The sequence below is a fragment of the Ascaphus truei genome, chromosome 2, assembly GCF_040206685.1.
Source record: "Ascaphus truei isolate aAscTru1 chromosome 2, aAscTru1.hap1, whole genome shotgun sequence".
NCBI classification, from domain to species: Eukaryota; Metazoa; Chordata; class Amphibia; order Anura; family Ascaphidae; genus Ascaphus; species Ascaphus truei.
Genome location: NC_134484.1, coordinates 286,245,276 through 286,272,806, shown reverse-complemented (window position 1 = coordinate 286,272,806; position 27,531 = coordinate 286,245,276). Strand labels below are relative to the sequence as shown.

Genomic DNA, 27,531 nt, shown 5'->3' with positions numbered 1-27,531 from the left:
TGCTTGGCTCTGCTTAAATCTGCTGAATAGAGTCCTTCTCGTGTCTCTTACTCCCGCACTCTAGCAGCGTCTGACATCATGGACCTTCTCCTTCCGTCCTTCACTGGTAGGGGTTGCACGGCTGGGTAGTCAGCGCGAGATTTGGATCTCTCAGCGGGGAGACAGCTATCGGCAAGGCAGAGGCTCCAAACTGCTACACAGGTCATAGCGCAAGTGATATCCCTACGCGTTTCATCCGAATGACCGGACATCTTCAGGAAGAAGTGTTTCTATAAGGAAAACTTGATTCAGAACCACTAAAATAAAGTGTGCTAAGATCTTATTTTTCCCTTCAAAAAGGGGGCCGGTTCAATTTGTTCATTTAGACCTCCTGGTGATTTACTCCCAAGGGTCTAGATCCAGGTCTGCTCTCTTTGGAGCAGGACATTATCTCTATCTCCTCTCCATGGATCTCTTGGGATGACTTCCATCCCCCTGAAGTATAGCCCATCAACTTTCCCTTCATGGTGCGTTAGGAAATGTTGTACCAGGTTAAGAATCTTTTTTCCTTTTTCCAAATTTTGTCGATCCTGCAAAGTCTTGTGTATCTTAGGGATATGATATAAAATGGGAATTTGTGGGAATGTCTTAAAAATATAATTATATTTTTTACCCAATAGGATACCTGATGTGAGTGCCTGAGTGAGAAAATCTTTGAGGATAACTTGGTATTTTAGAGTGGGATCCCCTATTAACCATTTATAAGAGACCCCATCCTCAAGAACACGAAACGCTTCTTTTAAGCAGTCTTCTCGATTTTGCAGGACAGTGCCCATGCCCGTATCAGCTTGGCATATAATCAGATCGCTATTCTGATTAAGTTCTCTAAGGGCGTCTTTCTTGATGATTTAGATTGTCATGAGTTCTACAGTAACATTTGTCTTTACACATCAATTTGAACTCTTTTTCAACAAGTTTTCCAAACAATTCCACATAAGGACCCTTAGATTCATGTGGATGGAAAATAGACGTAGGTTTTAGTTGTGTGTGTTGAATGGTTTTGGCATCATCATTCTCTACAAAGAGACTTAGAAGGTCTTGTAGAGTATCCTCTTCCCCTATCGTGGGGTCTGACTCTCCAACAATTCTATTGTTTTTCATGTCAACTATCCTTGTGTTCTCCTCTTCTAATTTCACCATATTTTGGTAGAATATCTCCACCTATATCATTACCTGCACCAATATTTTCAACGGGCGAATCCTCAATCGTCATTGGAGGTGTATATACATCTCCCATGACTTGGATAGATTGTTCTACCCCTTGTATTGGTGCTCCATAGTTTGTTTTGACTTTGGTAAAATGTATTTTTAAAATGATCTTACGTAAAGATCAATATATAAATTGAATTCATTCGGCTGATTTACTGGAGAAAAGAGTCCCTTTCTCAGCACACTAACCTGTGCTGGGGATAATTGATGTCCTGACAAATAGTAAATGCCTAAACCTTTGAGCGCTTCTGTTGTAAATCCCTCTTCGGGGTACTATTTGTTTTTTGTTGTTCCCTTATCTCTGCTCCCCCTGTGCTTCCCATGTTTCGCCCACCTCTCAACCATGAAATTGGGTCTGGAGATTGTAGTGAATGTATTTTTCGGGATTGCACCTGTTAGCAGGTGAAATTCCTTCTCCTGTCCAGATGGAGTCGAAGGAGCTGGGGGAGTAGAGGGTTCAGGATCACTGGCCATATATTTGCTCAAAACCTGAAAGGAATTTGATAGAAAAGGGATATTATTATCTCTCACACTGACAGATTTCTTAGGGGCTTGTTTATCCCTTATTTCCTGTCTACCAACATGTGGAGGCATCTTTTCATATTTATCCTTTTTGTTTTTCTCAGGTTTACTCTTTTGATCTTTTTTATAATATAACTTTTTATAATTTTGGTCATGGCGATCAGTATTTTTAGTGTGGCCTCTTCCATTGAATTTAGAAGGGTGATCTCTTTCACCTCTTCTTCTTTCTGTCGGTATGAGGTATTTTCCTCTTGGATTTTGATCATACTTTTCCAATCTCTGAGGTACAGTTTCAACTGGATGTTCTACATTCTCTTTATGTTTTGCCCAGTTGTACTGCTTATTCCCCTCATAGTCAGATTTATCTCCCAGATATTTTTTCTGTTTCAGATTAATCTGACTAATCTCGTACCCTTCCAGTTTTTCTTTGAGTTCGTTTGCATATACTATTAATGTGTCTTCTGACATTTCATTAACAAATCTGTTCCTTTAGCTTAGCAATTTCAGCATCTAATTTGCATAGCACAATAGTGCGTTCGTCTATCAATAATTGCATAATTAAAACGGAACAGTTATCCATAATATTATGCCATTTGTTGATGAACTCCTCATTTTCTAAACCATAGGTAGGCATTTTGAGAAGCCTAATGCCTCTTGGGATTCTTTTAGCTTTACAAGCTTGTTCTAGACTAAATTTGTCCCACCAGAACCTTGTTTCAGTGAACATCAATTTTTCCAAATGTTGACATAAGTGACTGATACCAAGACTAGGTAGTGATGGTATAGGTTCTGTATTTTCTCCAAAAAAGGTATCTGCTAACCCTCTCCTAGTAGTAATTGTCTCAAAAGCCAAATGAGATGATATATTGAATGTTTGAGAGTCTTAATTCCCACAGCAAGGGAAGTAATGTCCTATAGACAATGGGATTATATATTACCCAAATGTGAAATGGATACCACAAACACAAGGTGGAATACACTTAAAATACACAAATACAAATCACAAAATCACTGACTTGATACAAAAAACAAACAACATAAAACACTAAACAATGTAGGTAAATACTAATTGGACGGCTTCAATGCGATATCAAAAAACAATTATAATAGAGTACCACAACCCTTTGAGAGAGACATAGCCAATAAGGCAATATAAGGTATTGAAAATGATCTTTAGCAGAGAAAAAAATCCGAATACGTAACGATACTGTATATAGCAAAAATAGTCAGTGTGCGCTGTCCCTTTAAATCCTCTATCTTCTAAATCAGCGTTTTTCTCCTTGCTGCTCCCAGTCTCCCGTGATCAGCGGGGCACTTCCAAATACATATACACACAAAAGGGGCGCAAAAAGAGAGAAAACAAAGATTAAATTAATAACAAAATAATACTTTATATGTCAAATAATGAAAAACATATAACTTCCACATTAAAAGAAAAATATCTAATAGATCTAGTGGTCTGAGTACAAACAAAGAGCATCAAGCTCTAAACTGAGAAACCCCGCTTTATAAAAGTGTCCATAGATGTTGAAAGGAAAAAAAGGACCAGCTGCAGAGATTAAATATAGCTACCAGCCTTATCTTTAAGTCGGTGTCCTCGAGGTGTACTCTACTAGCAGCTTCCGGGTATCCGTCTTCACGTGTATCCCGTCGCTGCCTTGACCTCACCACACAACGCGTTTCGTGTTGACTTGACACTTCTTCCGAAGGTTGGCCTTAGGATCCCATGGCACTCATTTAGGTACCCTTGCCTAAACATATATTAGCCAATCGGTATCCTACCACATGAATTAACTATAAGTCGTCCAATTAGCTGCCAAGCAATTATAAACAAAATACTAACATACTAATCTAAGAGCCCTAAAATACTGGCACAGTATAGTAATATAAAAACACACATGCTAACAAACAAAATGATATAAAAAGTAGAAGAAATAATTTCAAAAATGTATTTAAACAAAAAGGGGAAAATACAAAAAGAAGGAAAAGAAAAACGAAGAGAAAAAACAAAAGAAAAAAACCTGACATATTAAAAACTGAATAACACATGAAACTTATAACTATAAACATAACAACACACATAACAACAGCTACATAAAACATATTTAAGAAAATATAAAAAAAATAAATGTGTATAATTTATCTCTAAAATATACTATCCAATAATAATAAGTTAAAAGAACAACATTAGATCCATGTGAAAAATGAGCTGCAGACATTCATCATACACTGCTCCCATTCTCCTCTTTTTCACCCAAATGTTTCCAATTACTAAAATTGGATACAGTTAAATTACTTGTATCCCTAAAATAGAATCAATTTAATATTGACAAAATTACATATATTTTAATGCCTATCAGTGATATTAATAGGTTATAAAAAATCTATATACTGTATAATTCCTTTCCACCTCATTCATAGCGTGATTGAGATTAAAGGACAATGAAAATCTTACATACAAACAGATATTAATCTAAGTGTCAGAAATCCATGTCTTGACACTTATTCCTAGGAACAAATCAATCATTAGATAGGTGATTGTCTTACATACAGAAACAGTGAACATCTTAATTGAGAAAAAAAATGTCTTAATTTATAAATACTGAAGGTCTTAATATTAGAAATGAATAAGTTTAATGAGAAGCAAAGAACCTTATCCTGTACTACATAGAAGATATATAAGCAAAAATTGCATATCTTATGTACTAAAACCTATCCTGATATAGCATATATGGCAACAAATGTTCTAAATATTGCCAATTGCATAGACACCAGGAAAGGATAAGTACAAATAAAGGTTTTTTTTCTTTCACTACTCACAGCAGCACTTCCATTATTTCTGACACATAGATTAATATCTGTTTGTACAGTTGCAGTGGCCATAATTTTAGCAAATAGCACAGTTTATACCTTGGAATACCCATGTGATGGCGCGCAGTTTCTTCAAAACCGTACCGCCTTAAGACACGTGTTGACTCGGGTTTTTATCTGGTTCAGAAAATTGAGTGGTGTACATGGGAAAGAAGTATTTTGTATGAATTAAATGTTGTATTTGTACAGGATAATAAAGGGAATAATAATACAAAAATACAACGTCACTTCTTCTTCCGAATATTAAATATTTTTTCCGCTCATGCGGGTACAGTACAGTATGTCTCTGCTAAGAAACCCCAAAAATAAAAATGTATATCTTTTATTCTATATGGTATGTATTATTTATTATTCAATACTGTCATCTTGATACTGTAGGCTTGCTCTTCTTTTCATACTGTTTTTTTTTATGCGCATGCGAGTATGTCTCATTGGAACCTTATTGAAACGCATATGCGAATCATCACATTTAGGCGCATGTGTGTTTGTGTCATTGGAACCTTGTTGAAACGCTTATCAACACCTCCCCCATAGACATTCATTTGTAATTGGCGGCTTTGTGGCTTAGTGTAATATTCCTGAGACCGAGTTCATACACGCATGCGCACGTGTGAAAAGCCCTTCCTGGGTTTGGGCTTTGGCGAGAATGACTTCTTATTCAATGTGAATTTCAAGTTTGAAAAAAAAATAGACCCCATTTTTTTCTTTTGTTTCTCGACATGGGCTTGCATAACAATTTTTGCTATTCTTAGAATCAATCACTAGCTTTTTAATTCTACACTACAGTCATGTGTACTGTACTTTATGAGGTTGATGGCACACTGTAATTTTTATTTGGGGGTGTGGGTTTCAAAACATTATGATGACCTGTTCAAAAGATTTCTTTGAACTAATAATCCTGCATACACTCCTCACCCCCCCCCACATAACACAAAGTTCAAATGTGTAAGGAATCCGCTCCTCGATTTACTGTTTGCCTTACCTTGCAGACTAGTGCGGTCCTGGAGCACTTCTCCTGATGTTTGCTGCAGCCTGGATTCACTCACCAAAGTAATGCTGCCACACGCCCCTTCTGCCATTGGTTCACGGACCTTTAAGTATTGCCTTCCCACAATGCCCCCTGCCGAGCATAGTCCTTCCTGGATGTCTCTGTGTTCTGCCATAAGCCTTGTCTTGTCTGTCTCCTTGGTTCCTGAGACCGGCTGCTAGTGTCACGCAGCGGTCTGTTCCTGTGCTGAAGCGGAGTACTCTCCTTGTTGTCTTCAGCTCCCTGGTTCCTGTGACCGGCTGCTAGTCTCATGCAGCGGTCAGTTCCTGTTTCCTGTGCTGAAGCTGAGTACTCTCCTTGTTACTTCAGCTCCTTGTTTCCTGTGACCGGCTGCTATATTCATGCAGCGGTCTGTTCCTGGTTTCCTGCACTGAAGCGGAGGTTTCCCTGAGTATCTTCAGCTTCCTGGTTCCTGGGGCCTACTCTTTCCCTAATCTAGAGAGGCCGTGTCCTGGTTCCTGTGCTGAATCAGAGGATTCCCCAGCCCGCTCAGGACTCTTGCGCTGAAGCACTGGTTTACCAGTGCAGCTAGGCGGTGTGCTACTCTGGTCTGTCTACCACCTCCTGAGACCAGTACCATGGGCCATGGTCGCCGCACGCGCAGAGGCCACTCCTGCACTCCTAAGCTGAAGCGGGGCTTTCCTGACTACCTGTTGCCGAACTCCGGCTTGAACAACATTTACACTGATGTCGCCAGTCCTGACCCTGGCGTGTCCACCGACGATGCTGTCTTCTCCTATCCTGATCCTGCGATGTACGACTATGAACTGCGCAATCCGGATCAGCCTGCGCGGTTTAAGGTCGGTGCTTTTACAACCCCACCTCAGCCACGCGGTCCGACCCAGGTTTGTGGCGAGCACAGTTGTGACAAAATGATTCTCATGAATTTAAAGAAGGAACAATTTTATTTGTGCAGGATAATCATGGACAAATTAATAATACAAAAATACAGTAGTTCGCCTCTTCTTCCAAATTTACAAGCTTGTCTTTATCTTCTTCGTAATGGCTGCATTGCAGACTGTAGTTCTTTTGTCATTGAGAGAAAGGGGTGGTTAGCGTAAATTACTGAATGTTCCTACCGTATACCCCTAGTACAATACTTTTACACATGCCCCCCCCTTTCTGTAGTGCTGCAGCTCTGAAAAGAAAAAAATAGTGCATTAAAGGCATTGAGTATTCCACAATATTGGACTATAACTACTGTAAAACTATATAAAGTATGTATAACTACAGTATAACTATAACAAGTTATGGATTAGAGCACTGTGTCTTACAGTACCTGGCAGTATGGGAGGGAGGGGATTTCCAGCCCTTTATCTATATTGCACTAACTATATACCGTATAACTATACTACTGTAGGTTAGACAGCACACACATGTCTAATACAAATGTACTGTACAGTGTACATCCTGTGCATTAAAGTGCATTAAAGCCATTGAGTATTTCACAATATTTCACTTTATCTATAGTATATTGCACTAACTATATACTGTACAACTATAAGACTGTATATATATATATATATATATATAAATATATATAAATATATACATCATATAGCTAGAGTGTTGCCCGTTTTTTACAGCGTAATGGGCAGGCCACTGGAATGTAGTAATATACTGTACTGTACTAAGTTAAGTACAGGTACAGTAAGTATGATACAGGTAAGTATGGTACTCCAAATATATATATTAAAGGCATTGAGTATTCCACAATAGTGGACTATAACTACTGTAAAACTATTTAAAGTATGTATAACTACAGTATAACTATAACAAGTTATGGATTAGAGCACTGTGTCTTACAGTACCTGCCAGTATGGGAGGGAGGGGATTTCCAGCCCTTTATCTATATTGCACTAACTATATACCGTATAACTATACTACTGTAGGTTAGACAGCACACACATGTCTAATACAAATGTACTGTACAGTGTACATCCTGTGCATTAAAGTGCATTAAAGCCATTGAGTATTTCACAATATTTCACTTTATCTATAGTATATTGCACTAACTATATACTGTACAACTATAAGACTGTATATATACTGTATATATATATATATATATATATATATATATATATATATATACAGTTTTATAGTTGTACAGTATATAGTTAGTGCAATATACTATAGATAAAGTGAAATATTGTGAAATACTCAATGGCTTTAATGCACTTTAATGCACAGGATGTACACTGTACAGTACATTTGTATTAGACATGTGTGTGCTGTCTAACCTACAGTAGTATAGTTATACGGTATATAGTTAGTGCAATATAGATAAAGGGCTGGAAATCCCCTCCCTCCCATACTGGCAGGTACTGTAAGACACAGTGCTCTAATCCATAACTTGTTATAGTTATACTGTAGTTATACATACTTTAAATAATTTTACAGTAGTTATAGTCCAATATTGTGGAATACTCAATGCCTTTAATATATATATTTGGAGTACCATACTTACCTGTATCATACTTACTGTACCTGTACTTAACTTAGTACAGTACAGTATATTATTACATTCCAGTGGCCTGCCCATTACGCTGTAAAAAACGGGCAACACTCTAGCTATATGATGTATATATTTATTGCATCATAGTACGGTGAGCATGTTGTTCCAGAAACTTAGTATTCCTTTAGCCAATTCATCCTTTTTGGACAGTTTCACAACTTTTCTGATATGATCTTTCATCTGATGCCATACCAATTCGATGAGATTCAAATCTGGTGATCTGGAACTGGAGGGGGAAAAAAAAGTGAATTAATTAAAGAGATATAAACAGTGTAAAACAATGAGAAACAGTTACCGTACAGTTACCGTTTTGTACACTAGAGAACTGGTGAACTTACTCCGGCGGCGTCTTTACCCACTTGATACCACTCGCAAGAATATGGGCAGAGGATGCCGTGTGTTTCAGGTCATTGTCCTGGAAGAAATGGTGACCAGATGGGAAATCATGCCTAATGTATTCTCAAGGACTATTTGCTCTTGGAAAAATATTTTATCCATGATTCCTGGAACAAGAAAAGAAAAAAGAAAAATTTACCAAATACACTACAGTTGTACAGTGCATAAGGCCATAGCATGTGACTTTGTGCATTATTCTACCCTCAAAGATGATGATGCATCCTGGTCCATGTCTAGAGATCGCACCCCACACATGCATCTTCACTGGGTGCTTGGGACGCGGCTTCAGAGATAGGCGTCCTTTTTTTGGAATGCAAAAGTGGCAAATCTCTCAAGAGCTACTTTTGTCTCGTCAGTGAAGATGACATCCTGAAAAGTCTCGCCACTTTCGATTCATGCCGGTGCCTGGTCCACTCTTTTGATCTTGTTGGCATCCCTTATCATAGGGTTTGCTCTGTAATGACAAGGAATAATTTTACAGGTACAGTAAAACCACACTTTTACCTACTTTGTCACAGTAAGACACTTACTTTACACGTCCATATTCCCCTCCAGGGGCAACGATCACAAGCTGCGAGGCTGGTTGCCCATGTGCGACTGGCACACACAGAAGAGCCAAGCACAGCACTGGAGCCATCCCACAGAGGGACTTCCATGGGAGAGCCTGCACTTGCCACCTCAGGACCAGCAGCGGAGATCGTGGGACATCAGGTTGCACCAATCAGGATGCAGCCCAACGATATCCGGCAGAAGCATCTGTGGAAGGTGACCATCGGGGACCGGCAGGCAGATGGCTTGCTGGACTTCAGTGCCACCGTGACCCTGGTTCACCCTGATATGGTGCGCCCTGAGGATTTGCTCCCGGGCACCGGAATGCAAGTGACCATGCCAGATGGAGGACAGCGGTCGCTCCAGGTTGCCCGGGTCTTTTTGGATTGGGGTGCCGGAGGTGGCATTAGGGATGTGGGGGTTTTGTCCAGGTTAGTGTAACGTGTAGCTCACCACAAACGAGGCGCAACCGCGGGGCTGAGGTAGGGAATTATATATAACGCCAACCACAACCGCGAGGGCACTTCTAGAGTGTAGGATAGTCGTGCAGGCCGGATCAGGGTTACAGAAATCAGCGTTAACATGATTCTTGCCAAGTCCAGGGATGTAGAGGATCGGATCATTGGGGTACGTAGCCAGAGTTGGTAGAGTAGTCGTAATGCCAAAGCCCGGGTCAGTGTATGAGAGTGCATCGTAGTCGTATCCAATCCGGGGTCAGCGTTGGAGAAGTTACAAGTAGAATCCAGGCAGGGTCATGCAGCAAAGAGAAGACAGGCACTAGGCAGTGAGTCACAGCGTCATATAAACAAGGTTATGCTCGGCAAAGGCTGAGAGTTCTGTGAGCATATTTATAGGACCTCCCACCAATGGTGGTGACCAGGAAGTGGGACTGCGGTTCTCGATAGGCTGCTGAAACCCATAGGTGTGTCCTATGGTCAGCCTATAGATATCACGTCAGAGCGTGTGCCCGCGCCGCGCGCACCCGTGCATAAACTTGGTGACCCGATCGCGCATCGTCCCCGCACGTCACGACGCCATTGCTAGTGCGGGGGTGAAGACCAGAGGTGGGACCCACCGGTACGGAGGCAGAGCGCCCACAGCCACGTGAGGAACTCCCGACGTCAGAGCAGGGGCGGGACCTTGGGACAGAAACTGCAGACCGGCGGAGGGGTTGTGCACCGCGCATACGTCGCGGACGGAAGAACGGGTGCGCCTTGCACCTAGGGACAGGAGAAATTGAGGGAAACCGCGCAGTACCCGAGCGCCGCGCGTACGTGCCCACGCTACGTTGCCACTCTTGAATGCCATGGGGAACAGGTGAGCGCGGGAGGGTTAAGGGGAGAGAAGCCTCAGAACGGCAAATCCTCACACCTACTCCAGCACCCATCCCGACGCTGCTTTGCTGGGAGCCCCCAGCTCACCTGCTCTAGCACCCATCCACGCAGATTTGAACAGCACTCCTCACACCAGATTCAGCTCATTCGCCCACATGCTGAATGGTTTAAGTTGTGTCGAAGTCCCTGACAACTCAATGGTGCAAAAGTTGGTTACAACCAACCCCACACTGAAGAGACCCATTAAGGTCGAAACAGTCTGTCTGTGGGTGGGTTTACTGACTATACATCTTAACCCTGGCTGTGCTCAAAGTTGTGACCATGCAGCAGGCTTAAGCCTATAGGGGAAGCATGTTGAATGGTTTTGAAGCAAAAGGTATTTACAGTTGCTATATAAATATATATATATATATATATAAAAGTATACATTACAGCATAGCAGCAAAAAGGGAGACAGCACTCAGGTGAATGAAAATAAATGTATTAAATATAGCACATAACTCCAACGTTTCGATCCCACAGGGGGATCTTCCTCAGGGTGGTGCAGAGGAAGATCCCCCTGTGGGATCGAAACGTTGGAGTTATGTGCTGTATTTAATACATTTATTTTCATTCACCTGAGTGCTGTCTCCCTTTTTGCTGCTATGCGGTAATGTATACTTTTATTATTTATATGGGACATGCACCTATTCATTATTGAATTTCTATTGGAGTGCCAGTGATTTTTTATCACATATATATATATATAAAAAACAAGATACAATCAGCGCAAATCTCAACAAATTGTTAATACAGTAATAATCAAAACCACACCTGGCCAAATCAGTCAAAACGAGAGGTATTAACTCTTTAAAGTTAACTAACCCTACAAAATGCTGCCACTTAGGTCCACGGCTCCACACTTGCCACTAGTATTTTGTATAGAAAAGAACGACCTAGGCGCAAATATGCAGGGAGAGAGAAAAAAAGAAGAAAAACATCATAGGGCAGTATATCTGAACAATTCAGGTGTTAAATGGTAAGGTATGCACTTACACTTAGTACAGCAAATATCAGCCTTTAATCCACTCTGGGATTCTGGAACTCTGCTTCCAACATTGGTCTGTCTCTCTCTGTGGTCTTTGTGTCCTCAGGATCATTGGTTACACAGTAATCACAATGTGTCTGTTACCGGATAGTACCTGGCAGATGGATGGGTCTCGCAGAAGGAATAGGTAGGGAATAAAAAGGAAGAACAGGGATAGTGTAAAATCTTTTTAATAAAATATAACTAGAAACAAAAAATAGGTATTAAACTCACATGCTGTGAATTGAATACAAGCAGTTGAGAGTAAAAGCGAGTCTCTCACACTCGATATCGGAGAACGCCGGTTACCAGCACTGTTCGCTCGTGCGGTTACTTCCGCATCACGTGGCCCGGCTCTCGCGAGATTTTGTCTCTGAAATTCGATGATACACTGCCTTGGCTCCGTTGTGAGGAATCAATCTCTCTCTCAGCGTGTCTCCAACTGCTCCTGAAAGCGCTTGCCCTACGCGTTTCTCCACTTCGGCTTCGTCAGGGGCTGCTGTCACTAACTGATCTCTACCTGGAAATATTTCAGGCATCCAGCTACTTTATAGAAAGACAATGGGAAAAAGCAGGCACCAACAGAACAGGAACAAAAAATAAAGGAACATCCAAAGAGCGTGTGCCCATTAAAAAATAATTATTTAATGGATTCTAGCAAAGTAACAGCAGCATTACGGGGTACAGAGGCCCCCCACCAACGCGATTCGAGCGTAAGCGCTTTTTCTTGAAAAACGGAAGCACACCCCCTGTTGTGGATGAAGTTTGGACAATCTGGATCATACATTCCACTAAGAGTGAGTTATTTATTTCACTTGAAAATCTCCATTCCGATATATTATGTTGGGTCACTTTATTGTGAGGTCCCTTACTACAGTGCTTGGGGGGACCCTAGTCCACTAGTCGGTTTATTATGGAGTTGTGATTGCTCTGGATACCTGGGATACAATTCTTGTTCCTCCACGGGGAGTACACATTTGCAGGATTTTTCAATCAAGTGTATTTTTAAACTAAAAAATAGGCTATTTTTAGAGCACCACACACCTTCTACATTTTATCCAGCTACACTGGCGACACACTTTATTCGAGCTCGGCTAGTCCCACGAATTCGGGTATACCCGGGTGTATTGAGGTTTGTGACTGTTTTCTGCCCGAGTGCATTGAGGTATTTTCCAGGCAGGGATTGAAGCATTTTATTCCCGCTGGCTGCAATACTGCACAGTATATATATATATATACTGCATTACAATTCATGAATTTATGCCATCTGGTAGACACGCGAAGCATTGCAGCCTATTAAATCCTAATCATTATCATTTAACAGATCAGCCGCCCGTCAGCCAGGCATGAACCCAGGCTGGGAAGGCAAACGCAACGGGGCTTGTCAGAGGTGAGGAGCGGCGCATTCCAGGTATCTGCCAGGTACATACTGGGTATTTGCTCGAATAAAGTGTGTCGGTGCAGTACTTTCTGTCTTGAAGGCACACACACCAATATCGCTTGCGAACAGAGCTGGTAACCGGCGTTCTCCGATATCGAGTGTGAGAGATTCGCTTTTACTCTCAACTGCTTGTATTCAATTCACAGCATGTGAGTTTAATACCTATTTTTAGTTTTTAGTTATTGTAACAGGGGAGTTATCCCTGTTCAAGTAATGTGCCTCTAATCCAGCAGTGTGGTGGTTAACTGCTGGTAGTCAATTAACAAACACCACCTGCCTGCTTAGATTGCTTAGAAAAGCCTGTCTTTTGAGACAGGAAGTTAGACTCCTTAGCTCACACCTGAGCTGAACTTAGAGACACTTGTCTTGAGCCCTGCAGAAGAAACAGCAGAGCTGCTTTCAAGACACAGGGGAAACTTCTAAACCTGAATGCTGACAAACCCTGAAGAAAAGGTAGCAACCAGGGACAGAGAATATTTTCCCTCCAAACCACAAGGACCGATAAGACTTTTATTTACAAGACTTTTTATATCTGTTCATTTCATGCTATATGTTTGGGGCTGGGAGACATGCTTATCTAAGGGAGTTGTGAACCGCATAGTATTTCACTAGAAATACTCCCAAGTGAATAGAAGCTTTGTTTACCCCTTGTTTGGATGGTTTCCTGATGTTAAGGTAAAGGCGCAATAAAAGGCTTATTTAATTTCACTATAATCAGTCTCCCTTGCATACCTCTGTGAGCGTTCGCCTACATATTGTGTCCGAAGTGGGACAAGAGGGGGTTCTTGAAGTTAAGGAACCCGGAGTTTGGCTGTGAATTTTTTTTTATGCTTTTTGCCTACAAATAGTCTGAGCAACTTAAAATAAAAAAAAATCTCATGCAGCAGAGATCAGAGTTAAAGTGATACACACTACTGCACCGAAACTTACAAAACCACAGATGGACTCTTTTCCCCAATCCCAAGAGGAGAGAGAGAGAGAGACTGCTGAAGCAGGTGAACCTTATTTGCCTATCACAATAAAGTATAATATGGTCATTGAAATAGGGAATTTGCCTTCCAGCCATAGTCAGGGCTCAAGAAGTGAGTTAGCCCTTGAAATGGATAGGCGTTTGTTACTTTCAAATGTTTAGCTGAAGCAGTGAATACAAATGGTGACCCATGAGAGGTACTGATTCTGCAAGTAAAGGCTGCCACACCTCATAGGACTACAAGTTGTGAATGGAGTATATGCAGAAAAATATGAAAATTGATGCAAGACTGTGCTGAAGCAGGGGAATTTTCAGTAAACAAGTGCTGAGGGTAAAAGTGCCTACTAGATAAAAAAGGAATTGCTGAACTGTGTAAAAGGTATCCCAAAGTGTGAAGAGTGAATGTCATAATACCCAAAGTTGAGACTGAACTCAAGCAGAAAACCACATAATTTGGTTGAAGCAGAGAGATTGGACCTAGCAAGTAAATGGTGTAAAGCAAACAGAAGTTTTTACCTAGCAACTACACATTCAGCATACCTAATGAGAGATTAAACCTAGCAAGTAAATGGTGTAAAGCAAATAGACGTTTTTACCTAGCAACTGCACATCTTGTATACCTGATGAGAGAAAATGCATGCACAGAACTGCTGATATTGTAAAACGTATCCAAGAAAGAAAAATTCTACAGAGATGCCTGTGAGAGCTACGACCTCTACAAGCAAAATATGCCCACCTGTAGGACTACCACAATTGGGGGTTCTAGCAAATACAGTGGCAACAGCTGCAATAGCGCCTCCTGAGGTCAGGAAGAAAATTACACCTGATAGCCTAAAAATGGAGGACAAGATGCAGCGTTCCTGTAATGAACCCGACCCCACGGAAGAGTGGCCCTTCCAGTCCAATAAAGAGGAAGACATCTCTTAAGGGGAACCCGAACCGAGTCGCATCCACAAAACACCCCAAGAATGGTGGGGGTGCCTGAACTCGGCACAAACAGAAAGACCGCCCTCTATGATGACGAATATGGTCGACAAGAGAAATAGCGGGAGCAGCAGATCACCCAATATTTCTGTCAGCTAAAGCAACAGCAAGAAAAGCCTGGCGTATATAATGAAGCTGCTAAAGTATCAAATAAAGAAGGAGACCCCAGTATTCCGGATGGGACGGAGTCATCCAAAACAAAAAAGCGGAAAAAGAAAAGCGGTTCTTCACTTACTGTGGAAGGAACAGACACGTCCGCAGATCCTGTGGAGGAAAAGGGGGACCGAGTTGCCCTGCAGCCTAGAGAAAATTGAGAATTCGTCCCACGGTTAACCGAATATCCAGAGGGCCCAAGGCAGAAGTCGTGTACCCCAAAGAAGTGTCTGTCCGGTGCCAACAGTGAGGAACCCTCAACCAACCATCCCAGGGAAGTGGAGCCGAACCAGTGATTTACGATCCCTTGACCAGCCCTGAAAATGCCCTGAAAAATGCCAGGCATGACTGTGATATGCTCCGTGAACAATTGAAACAAAAGGAAGATGGTTACACAGAGCTACAGAAAAATAACGTGAGGCTACAAAAAGATGTGCTCACAATTTACTCTTTAGCCAGGACAGAATTGGACGATCTCAAGACTGAGCTAGATACTGCAAATGCTACTATTTCCACCATGGATGAAAAGCAGAGCCAATCTGATAAAATGGTGGCTATGCTAAAGCGGAAGTATGAGGAGGCACTGAAGCAGATGACAGTCTTCCAGCAAGAGGTTCACACTCTTCGCATAGAGCTGAATGCCTCACAACAGGAGGTCAACAGTGTCCAGATAGAGGTGGACGTATCTCAGAAAGAGGTTCAGACACTCCGCAGAGCACTGGATGCCTCACATCATGAGACCAACAGCTGCCGCACAGACCTGGAAGTTTCCAGAAAGAAACTACACAGTCTCACTGAGGAGCTGGACATTTCTAATGAAACGATTGTCAATCTTAATACAGATCTCCAAGTCTCCCAGAAGGAGCTTCAGACCCTCACCCTAGAGAAGGATGTCTCACGCCAGGAGACTGTCATTCTCAAAGAAGATGTGCGTAAATGGAAGGAGGACTGCAAAGAGGCCCTGCATAGTACAGACTGAAAAAGGAGAAAATTCAAGATTAAAAAGAGAAAACTTAAAACTGAAAGAAGAAAATTTTCAGTTGACAGACGAAGTCAAGGAAAAGAATGAAAAGCTACACGAGCTTAAGGAAATAAATAGACTTTTGGAAGGTGAGAAGTTTGAAGCAGAGCACCGACTGCAGAACCAACTGCAAGCTCTGCGTACGCACCTCGAGAAGGCCAAGGAGAAGCAGCGAACTCTGCAGGAAGAAAATCTGCAGGCTGTTAAAGAAATTCAAGTGCTGCAGGAACCTCTGATGACCCAGTATGTCCCCGCAAAGCAGCATGAGAAACTGAGGGCTACCCTGAGTGTCACCAAAGCATCGCTAGAGGCCAAGCTTAGAACCCAGGTGACCCAGCACAAAAGGGAGCACAAGAAGGTCCAGAAACTAAAACAAGTAACTGTGGCCCGAGCAAAGAAATTCATAGTGCTTCACAATGCAATAAAAATGTGGAAGCAAGCTCAGAGAAAGCAAAGCGTACAGATAAATTCCCTGAGAAGAGACTTGCAAGACGCACTCAAAAAACAGGGATCTCTCGCGGATGAGATTACAGTCCTACAAGGACAAGTATTGACCCTGACTATGCATCAGTATCCCACAGCCTCAAAAACCCATGAAGACAAGGGTACAGTGAGAGCTGGGAATACCGCTCAACTGAAAGACAAGGTTGCAAAATTTGAACCACCGAAACAAGCACTAGCAAAACCTTCAGCCACCCAACAGGCAACAAAAGAAGGTACACGTGCTGAATCAAAACCAGAAGAATCCTTAGCTGATGAAGCTGAAAAGATGGGACATTCTCTGGAAGTGGGTGTGGAATTGCAACTTAACCCCAAAGAGGCTGAACTAGCAACCCCATTGAGTGGGAAAAGGGCAGAGAGACAGCTTCAAGAGCGGAAAACTCAAAGGGCTGTTTTTAAACGCTCTGCAACTGCTGCCATACAGTATGCCTACAATAAGACGAGCACCCGACGCGAGGGAAATCTCATGACCGCGCACGTAGCAAAAAGACTATACTTAGAAAAAGTCCTCCTCGAGCGACTGAGGGGTGCTGATCTCAAGCACCTTCAGGAGGAGACACGAATAAACTGGACAAAGGGCTCCAATCCCAGCAGGATTGAGGGTTCTCTTCCTCTATCCACTCTCATTCAAGTCACAGAGATATCTAGAATGAGAGTGGAAGAATGGGCTTTGGCCGTGGCAAGCCCGAGCTTCCCACAAACAGGGGAGGTATGTAACAGGGTAGTTATCCCTGTTCAAGTAATGTGCCTCCAATCCAGCAGTGTGGTGGTTAACTGCTGGTAGTCAATTAACAAACACCACCTGCCTGATTAGATTGCTTAGAAAAGCCTGTCTTTTGAGACAGGAAGTGAGACTCCATAGCTCACACCTGAGATGAACTTGGAGACACTTGTCTTGAGCCCTGCCAAAAGAAACAGCAGAGCTGCTTTCAAGACACAGGGGAAACTTCTAAACCTGAATGCTGACAAACCCTGAAGAAAAGGTAGCAACCAGGGACAGAGAAGATTTTCCCTCCAAACCACAAGGAACAGATAAGACTTTTATTTACAAGACTGTTTATATCTGTTCATTTCATGCTATATGTTTGGGGCTGGGAGACATGCTTATCTAAGGGAGTTGTGAACCGCATAGTATTTCACTAGAAATACTCCCAAGTGAATAGAAGCTTTGTTTACCCCTTGTTTGGATGGTTTCCTGATGTTAAGGAAAATGCGCAATAAAAGGCTTATTTAATTTCACTATAACCAGACTCCCTTGCATACCTCTGTGAGCGTCCGCCTACAGTTATATTTTATTAAAAAGGTTTTACACTATCCCTGTTCTTCCTTTTTATTCCCTACCTATTCCTTCTGCGAGACCCATCCATCTGCCAGGTACTATCCAGTAACAGACACATTGTGATTGCTGTGTAACCAATGATCCTGAGGACACAAAGACCACAGAGAGAGACAGACCAACGTTGGAAGCAGAGTTCCTGAATCCCAGAGTGGATTAAAGGCTGATATTTGCTGCACTAAGTGTAAGTGCATACATTACCATCTAACACCAAAATTGCTCAGATATACTGCCCTATGATGTTTTTCTTCTTTTTTTCTCTCTCCCTGCATATTTGCGCCTAGGTAGTTCATATATATATATATATATATATATATATATATATATATATATATATATATATATATATATATATATATATATATATATATATATATATATATATATATATGTGTTATAGTTATACAGTATATAGTTAGTGGTTTGTGCAATATAGATAAAGTGAAATATTGTGAAATACTCAATGCCTTTAATGCACTATTTTTTGTTTCTTTTCAGAGCTGCAGCACTACATGAAGGGGGGGGCATGTGTAAAAGTATTGTACTGTGTGACAAAAGAACTACTGTACAGACTGCAATGCAGCCATTACGAAGAAGATAAAGACAAGCTTTTAAATTTGGAAGAAGAGGCGACCTACTGTGTTTTTGTATTATTCATTGCTCCATGATTATCCTGCACAAATAAAATGGTTCCTTATTTAAATTCATGAGAATCATTTGAACTTTGTGTTGTGTGTGTGTGGGGGGGGGGGGGAGGGGGAGAGGAGTGTATGTATGATTATTAGTTCAAAGAAATCTTTTGAACAGGTCATTATAATGTTTTGAAACCCACACCCCCAAATAAAAATTACAGTATGCCACCCACCTCATAAAGTACAGTACACATTACATATACGCATGCGCCCAAATGTGATGATTCGCATATGCATTTCAATTCAATGAGACATACATGCATGCGCCTAAATGTGATGACAAGCATATGCGTTTTCAAAGTATTGAATAATAAATAATACATATGGAATAAATGATATACCCTTGTATTTTTGGGGTTTCTTAGCAGAGTTAAGTACACATGCAAGCATACTGTACACTGGCGACACACTTTATTCGAGCTCGGCTAGTCCCACGAATTCAGGTATACTCTGGTGTATTGAGGTTTGTGACTGTTTTCTGCCCGAGTGCATTGCGTTATTTTCCAGGCAGGGATTGAAGCATTTTATTCCCGCTGGCTGCAATACTGCACAGTATATATATATACTGCATTACAATTCATGAATTTATGCCATCTGGTAGACACACGAAGCATTGCAGCCTATTAAATCCTAATAATTATTATTTAACAGATCAGCCGCCCGTCAGCCAGGCATGAACCATGGCTGGGAAGGCAAACGCAACGGGGCTTGTCAGAGGTGAGGTGCGGCGCATTCCAGGTATCTGCCAGGTACAAACTGGGTATTTGCTCGAATAAAGTGTGTCGCAGCAGTATAAGGTTTTCTATAAAGCTCACAATTATTCTATCCTAATCAATAAAAATTGCACTGTCACTCTAAATGTTTTGGCGAATTTAATTTGTAAATCAGATTAACAATGCACAAGCAATGTTTTAAAAAAGCGATATTGGAGGCCCATCGAAATCCCTCCTTTTGCCTTTTTCAGTCAAAGTTTCTTTTCTGGGGGAAAAAAATTATGCTATTATTTCTGGTATTGCGCATGCGTCAAGTCGCGTCATTGGGAATTAAAGCAGCGGTTCAAGCAATATCCTACAGTACATGTGCATCTGTACGATGAGAACAAACTTCTGATAGGCTCTGGCTCTTGAGCCCCGCCTTCTCCCTAGCTGTCCACCAATTGTATCTACTTTAGTAACTGCTCTGTCAATCATATTGCAGGACTACATTTTCAATAATTCTGCAAGAATTTAATTTAATTAAATAACCCTGAGCAAAACGATTGATTCCAGGAGAAAGTACCAATCTGCAGCTTACTGTAGCTAATCACTTGTCTGTGTGCATATTGTATTGATGCACATGAAATGGATTGTTTTTAAAAAATATATATATTTTTTTTTAAACGGCCGCTTAAACTGCAGCTTTAAACTTAATACTGTACTGTACATTATATTTACCTTCATTTTAAACTTTGCCAAATGGGTGGAGATGAACCACTGTCACGCTCGTAGTCTGCATTATAGTTGACAGGTGATAGCTGGCCTGCTACACCTGTAGTTGACAGCTGATGAAGCTGTAAATCTTTTTGGTACATGCAAGCTTGCTGGTACCTGTGCGTGAAATCAGGCTCAGGCTGGAAATTTTGCGGGTATTCCGGCGGCGACAGGTAGCAAGGATTGCCGTTCACCAGGTTTGACACAGTAGCACAGACAGAACTGTACACATTACAATTCATTAATTTCTGCCACCTGGATACACAAATAATTGCAACCAAAGAAATCCAAAACCATTAAATTAAATTAAAACAGATCAACAGCGGTATATGCGGGTAAACCTGGTGGTGTGAGGGCAGCATGTACACGGGAATGTGGCGTGAATACCGCATGAAGTACAGCAGCGCACACGAAACGGCGCTGATGCCTTAAAATAACGACCGCTGCATCTGTATGTAAGATTGATTAAAATATATGTCATTTTGTCAATATTAAATTGATTCTATTTTAGGGATACAAGTAATTTAACTGTATCCAATTTTAGTAATTGGAAACATTTGGGTGAAAAAGAGGAGAATGAGAGCAGTGTTTATGCTGTATATCTGCAGCTCATTTTCCACATGGATCCAATGTTGTTCTTTTAACTTATTATTATTGGATAGTATTTTTTAGAGACAAATTATACACATATATTTTTTTTAATATATATTTTTAAATGTTTTATGTAGCTGGTATTTTGTGTTGTTATCTTTATGTTTATAAGTTTCATGTGTTGTTCAGTTTTGAATATATGTCAGGTTCTTTTCTTTTGTTTTTTCTCTTCGTTTTTCTTTTCCTTCTTTTTGTATTTTTCCCCTTTTTGTTTAAATACATTTTTTTAAATGATTTCTCGCACTTTTTGAAGTGAAACTTCTTTAGTGGCACCTCATTCGTAATGGGTCAAAAATGCATTGTCGAGACAGAAAATGAAACGGATGTGACGTCATGAAGTAAGTCTGGCAGTTGAGGCCGGGCTGTGTTCTGGCTAAGCCCGACCCCAACACTGACATGCTCCCACCCACCCTGCTAACCTAAAAATCACATGTGGCGCCGCTCCTAATGGCCGCCGCTCCCCCCACACGTCCGCTGACATGCGGCAGCGACGCGCTCCCCCCCACACACCCGTGTGAAAATGTGAAACGAAAATGATATCAGGTGCATGCACGAGCGGCTCCTCTGGATAATGTCACAGTCACTCACGCATGTACTACATTTTGATGGGACAACCTGCATCGTAGAGACGCTAAAGGGTGTTACGCCGATGCTCGCCACAAACCGGGACCGGACCGCGGGGCTGAGGTGGGGTTACATTATCACCGACCTTAGTCCACGCAGACTGATCTGGAGTGCGCAGTTCGTAGTCGTACATTGCAGGGTCAGGATTGGAGAAGGCAGCATCATCGTTATTGAAGCCAAAGTCGGGGTAGGAGAAGACAGGACAATGGATGGCCGAAGCAGGGTCAGGATAGAAGACATCCGGGTGGTCGTAGTCGTAGCAAGGAATCGGCAACAAACAGAAAGGAGTTCCCCGCTTCAGCTTAGGAGTGTGAGCGTGGGAGTGGCTTCTGCGCGAGGAGCGGCCTCGGCCCATGATGCCGATCTCAGCAGGAGGAGACAGCAGGCTGGCCGAAGTTCACCGCAGGGCAGCGTCGGGGAGAACCAACGCTTCAGCGCAGAAGTCCAAGGCAGGCCACTGCAAGGGGATAGCAGTAGGCCGCAGGAAAGGAAGGGTAGCCACTGCTAGGAGGGAATGCAGCAGGTACCGGTGCTGGCAACACGCTTCAGCACAGGAGAAAGAACAGGCCTCTGGATACTCAGGAACTTGGAAAGTAAGAACGCTAGGAGAGAGGCCTGGGGCGGTTTGTGGCAGAGACAGTAACGTCCCAGGTAGGAGATTATGCTCGGCACTGTTTCAGTGCCAACGCCCAGAATATAAAGGGCGGAGATCCAATCACAGGAGGAGGGTGTGTGAGTATTCCTCCAATGATGTAGCACAGGGCAGAAGCTGCAATGAGAAGCAGCACATGTGCCATTGATTGCCAGAGGAAACTTTTGCAACTGCAGAAGTCTGCAAAAGCTATTATCAAAGCCAGGAGTGGATTCCTTACAAAGGGGAACGGATGTGAGGTGTGTACACGAGCATGCGCGGCACCATTGGAAGTCACAAGTGACGTCAGTGCTGGCAGATGAGGCCAACACTTACCTCCATGCCCACATTCGTCCGCGGCCACATAACTTTCTGGCGCTGTTCGCATATGCCGCGCATTTTCTGTAGTGATGGTGCCGCTGACGGATGCCACGCATTCGCAGAAGCAGCTGGCATCGCTTGCGCATACTACGCATGCGCAGCAGCGAACGCCACCTCAACTTCAACACGCAGCACATGCGCAGAAGTAGCCATACTGTCTTGCACCGTTCACATATGCCATGTATGCACAGTAGTGATGGCACCGCTGACGGATGCCAAGCATGCGCAGAAGCAGCTGGCATCACTCAAGCAGAAGCAGAGGTCTCCGGCACGCATGTGCAGAGGCCTCTGGAGCTTGGCAACGCATCGCGCATGAGTGCAGACCACCCACACCCCCTGTGTCACACACAATGTCACACACACTTTCACATAGTCACACACACACACACACTGTCACACACACACTGTCACTCACAAACACACACAGACACACACTTTCACAGACTGTTACACACGCACACACACACATATTCACACACACACACTATTACACACACACGAGGAATTCACAGTTAGTGCAAATAGCTAATATAGGGGATATGTGCCGAGCACGCGCGTTATATGTGAAATTTATTTGCATTTTGTCAATGAAATTGTATTTTGATTTTTAATTAAAAACATCACCAACACAAATACAGTTTCTGTGACAAAAGTCAAAGAAGTTTCACGTAACATGCGCGTGCTCGTCACACACAATTTTTTAATATAATTTTGTTTGTTAGCATGTGTGTTTTTATAGTACTATACTGCGCCCGTGTTTTAGGGCTCTTAGATTAGTATGTTAGTATTTTGTTTATAGTTGCTAGGCAGCTAATTGGACGGCTTACAATCAATTCATGCGGTAGGATCCCGCTTGGCTAATATATGTTTAAGCCAGGGTACTTAAATGAGGAACAAAAGAAGGTAAAAAAAGATCAGCAGTCCTCCCGCTTCTGGCAAAGATTAAAATAATGTTTATTGATCTACATAAAACAGATACGGTCCACAAAAAAGAAAGGAACCATTTCAACCAACAACTGGTCTTTCTCAAGGAGTATGATTTGCAAAGGGGGGGAGGGTACTATTTAAGCCTCTCCTCCAATGATTTCATCAAGTAAAACACCTGTATAACATATACTTAAATGAGGATCCTAATACCAACCCACTGAAGAAGTGTCAAGTCGACATGAAACGCGTTGTGTGGTGAGGTTAAGGCAGCGACGGGATACATGTGACGATGGATACCCGGAAGCTGCTAGTAGAGTACACCACGAAGACGCCGACTGAAAGTTAAGGCTGGTAGCTATATTTAATCTCTGCAGCTAAACCCTTTTTTTCCCTTCAACATCTATGGACACTTTTAGAATGCGGGGATTCTCAGTATAGAGCTTGATGCTCTTTGTGTGTACTCAGACCACTAGATCTATTAGACCTTTTTCTTTTAATGTGAAAGTTATATGTTTTTCATTATTTGCCATATAAAGTATTATTTTGTTAATAATTTAGTCTTTGTTTTCTCTCTTTTTGCTCCCCCTTTGTGTGTATACATAAATGGAACCTTTTAAGGTTGTGTTAAAGTTGTACTGCTGCGACACACTTTATTCGAGCAAATACCCAGTATGTACCTGGCAGATACCTGGAATGCGCCGCTCCTCACCTCTGACAAGCCCCGTTGCGTTTGCCTTCCCAGCCATGGTTCATGCCTGGCTGACGGGCGGCTGATCTGTTAAATGATAATGATTAGGATTTAATAGGCTGCAATGCTTCGCGTGTCTACCAGATGGCAAAAATTCATGAATTGTAATGCAGTATATATATATATATACTGTGCAGTATTGCAGCCAGCGGTAATAAAATGCTTCAATCCCTGCCTGGAAAATAACGCAATGCACTCGGGCAGAAAACAGTCACAAACCTCAATACACCTGAGTATACCCGCAATTCGTGGGACTAGCCGAGCTCGAATAAAGTGTGTCGCCAGTGTAAGTGACGTATCTCAGGGATCGGTACTGGTACTGCTTCTTTTTAACTTGTTTATTAATTGCCTTGAGGTTGGAATAGAGAGCAAAGGATCCATCTTTGCTGATGACAGGTAAATGGCAGATGAGGTTTGATACAGATTTAATATTTAATACAAATTGAATACAAAGGTTATGCATTTCGGAAACCAGAATAAGCAGGCGACTTACAAATTAAATAGGGAAGAAATAGGTGAATCCTTGATGGATAGACAACAAGCTTAGCAATAGTGTCCAATGTCATGCAATAGTTGCAAAGGTTAATAAGATCTTATCTTGCTTTAAAAAGAGTATAGATAGAAGGGGAATAAGCATAAATATGCCACGTATAAAGCATTATTAAGACCCCACTTTGAATTTGGAGCACAGTTTTGGGTACCACTCCATAAGAAAAACATTATGGAACTAGAAAAAGTCTAGAGAAGAGCCACACGATTAATAAAGGGATGGATAATCTGACTATTTGGTTGGAAATACAGTACAATTCTTACTAAATATTTGGGGTTATTCATTGGGTTTTACAATAAGATGTATAACTTTGTTTCTTTTTTTCTTTTTTTCTCTACAGGTTTATTTCTAAAAGAGTGTTTTATCACTTGGCTGTTGAGCAACCTGTGGTCTATGATGGAAGTGATTCTCCTTAATGTTCATGGCTTTGGTTTATATTCAACTTTATAAGAGACACTATTACACGTTTATATGTAAGCAATTCTGTTACAACACTATATATTTTTGCCCAAAGCACTTTGTTACGTACATACTATCCATGTGCTTGTCTGTGTATGTGAAAGGGGTTAATAATAACCAGCTATACAGCCGACTCACTTTCCTCCCCATAGGGCACTAAAAATGAGCACTAACACCGCAAAAACATCACGCTACACCCAATTACACTGCCACTACCAGGATTAATTTAAGGGTTTACTACTTCAGGAGTCCTAGGTCCCATTGTACTTCAAAAATATGTAATTAAAACAGAACCCAATTTACCAAAACGTGTCAAAAAGTACGGTCAATCACTTGAAATACTGTAGGTACTTAATTCAATTAGAGATTTAATATTACTAAAAATGCTTGTCATAGAAAATCAAGATTCCAAAAAAATACAAATATAAATGCAGACAGTTTTACAAAATAAAAAGAAGAACAACAGAAAACCTGTGCATTACCAATGAACACTACTAGTCTACTTATGAGGCTGTGAGGATAGGAAATATAAAAATGCATGTGCTACAGATATAGCACTCCTCTGCCTTAGGGATCCTCAAACCCCTACTTTTAAAGACATTATTTTTTTCTTTGACATAAAAACAGACAAAAGTGCCAACCTTTTGTGGATGTGTCTCATCTTCCACTCCTCACTCTTGCCGAGTGACAGTTCTATGGCTGATTCTCTGACAGAGAATCATTTTAATCCAAAATCAATTTGAGAGTATAAAATACCTCATAACTGTCTCCCTGTAAACACTAGGTTAATGTTAACCGTGTCCTTGTGTTCAGATGATTTTGATACACATTGACACCTGTTTTTGAGAGTCCCACTTTTAATCTTGCAAGGGAAGCACATAGTTAGATATTTTCAATGCAGATATCTTGTCGCATTTAATATCATTATTATTGTATACTTTTGCCCTTTTTTTATTTATATTTGATATTATTGGGGGTTGCATCAGATATGAGTTATCATACATAATTTAATCTGAAGTGGTAGTGCAAGGAATGTCCTTTGTGTCACCTTTGGGTCTGTTGGTCAGGAAAGATCTCAGGACTTCATTATGTCCTTTGAAACCTGACAGATAAGATAATTTGCTAAGTGAAGGTGAAAGAAACGGCGCTAACTCTATTAGTGTACACTTAAGCTTTATAGTGAGTTTCTTGATAAAATCTATTGATTTTTCAACAATGATAATGTGCTTAAATAACGTGCAAATAATAATAAAAAAAGTTCAAACCCCCTGCTCAGACCCAGCTGGTAGGGACTGGTTTCACTAGTCCCACAAATCGTCACTTTCGTTGTAATCCAGGGGGAGCATGGAGGGAAATAGAACAAAAAGACAAAAAAACAATCTAAGTGTAGACAGTTTTAATTTAGTGTAAAACTCTATGTCTTGTCTTGGCTCATATGTTGTGCCTACTTACAAGATGTAAGTTGTATTCAAGCGGTTTTGACACACAATGGTCTCTGCTAAGGATGTTTTTCTCCACTCTGTGATGCGGTCTCCAATTCTCAGCTCAGCAACCAAGTGTATGTGAAAAAAATGATACCATAGTGCAGACCAGTACAATAATAAAACTAGACTTTATAAGGTTTAAAAATGGACACTTACAATAAAAACATATAGTTTAAGCATTTTTCACAATCATTGTGATCAGGGAGAGAAGAGTGTGTTAACTTCAGGCTCACCCGCCTCCTCCTGTGACACTCCTTAGGAAGCCACACACCCTTTTCTGGTGAAACGCGTAGAGTGGGAGCCGTTCTGAGAGGAGAGAGGAGAGAGGAGAGAGGCGAGATTGCCATACAGAAACTCACCTAGCCGCGCCCGGAAGTGACAAATCGGGACGGAGCGGAAGAGACGCACCAGCGGAGAGAGAGGCAGGATCATCCACCCGAGAGGCAGCTCCAAGTGCAGTACCTGCGAATAACAGCTGAAGGGGAGTCTGATAGCCCACGGGGGGATACAGCCTGGAAAGACGCAGTCCACCGCCGGAGACATACAGTCCCAGAGAGAGACGAAATACACCAAGTCACATCGGAGGAGGCGGGTGAGCCTGAAGTTAACACACTCTTCTCTCCCTGATCACAATGATTGTGAAAAATGCTTAAACTATATGTTTTTATTGTAAGTGTCCATTTTTAAACCTTATAAAGTCTAGTTTTATTATTGTACTGGTCTGCACTATGGTATCATTTTTTTCACATACACTTGGTTGCTGAGCTGAGAATTGGAGACCGCATCACAGAGTGGAGAAAAACATCCTTAGCAGAGACCATTGTGTGTCAAAACCGCTTGAATACAACTTACATCTTGTAAGTAGGCACAACATATGAGCCAAGACAAGACATAGGGGCCTATGCAGAGTCGTCCGAATACATGCCATTCGGCATGTATTCGGCAGAATTTGCTTCC

The 27,531-nt window shown here is 41.6% G+C and overlaps 1 protein-coding gene across 1 annotated transcript in view; it reads left to right on the top strand.

The window, feature by feature from the left end:
- The window catches only part of FYCO1 (FYVE and coiled-coil domain autophagy adaptor 1), a 778,329-nt gene extending 751,003 nt beyond the window's left edge, over positions 1-27,326 (top strand). The window contains exon 15 of the mRNA XM_075588587.1: positions 24,972-27,326. Within this exon, the coding sequence (XP_075444702.1) occupies positions 24,972-25,047 (76 nt within the window). The 3' untranslated portion in view covers positions 25,048-27,326. The remainder of the gene's footprint in view (positions 1-24,971) is intronic.
- The last annotated feature ends 205 nt before the right edge of the window (positions 27,327-27,531 follow it).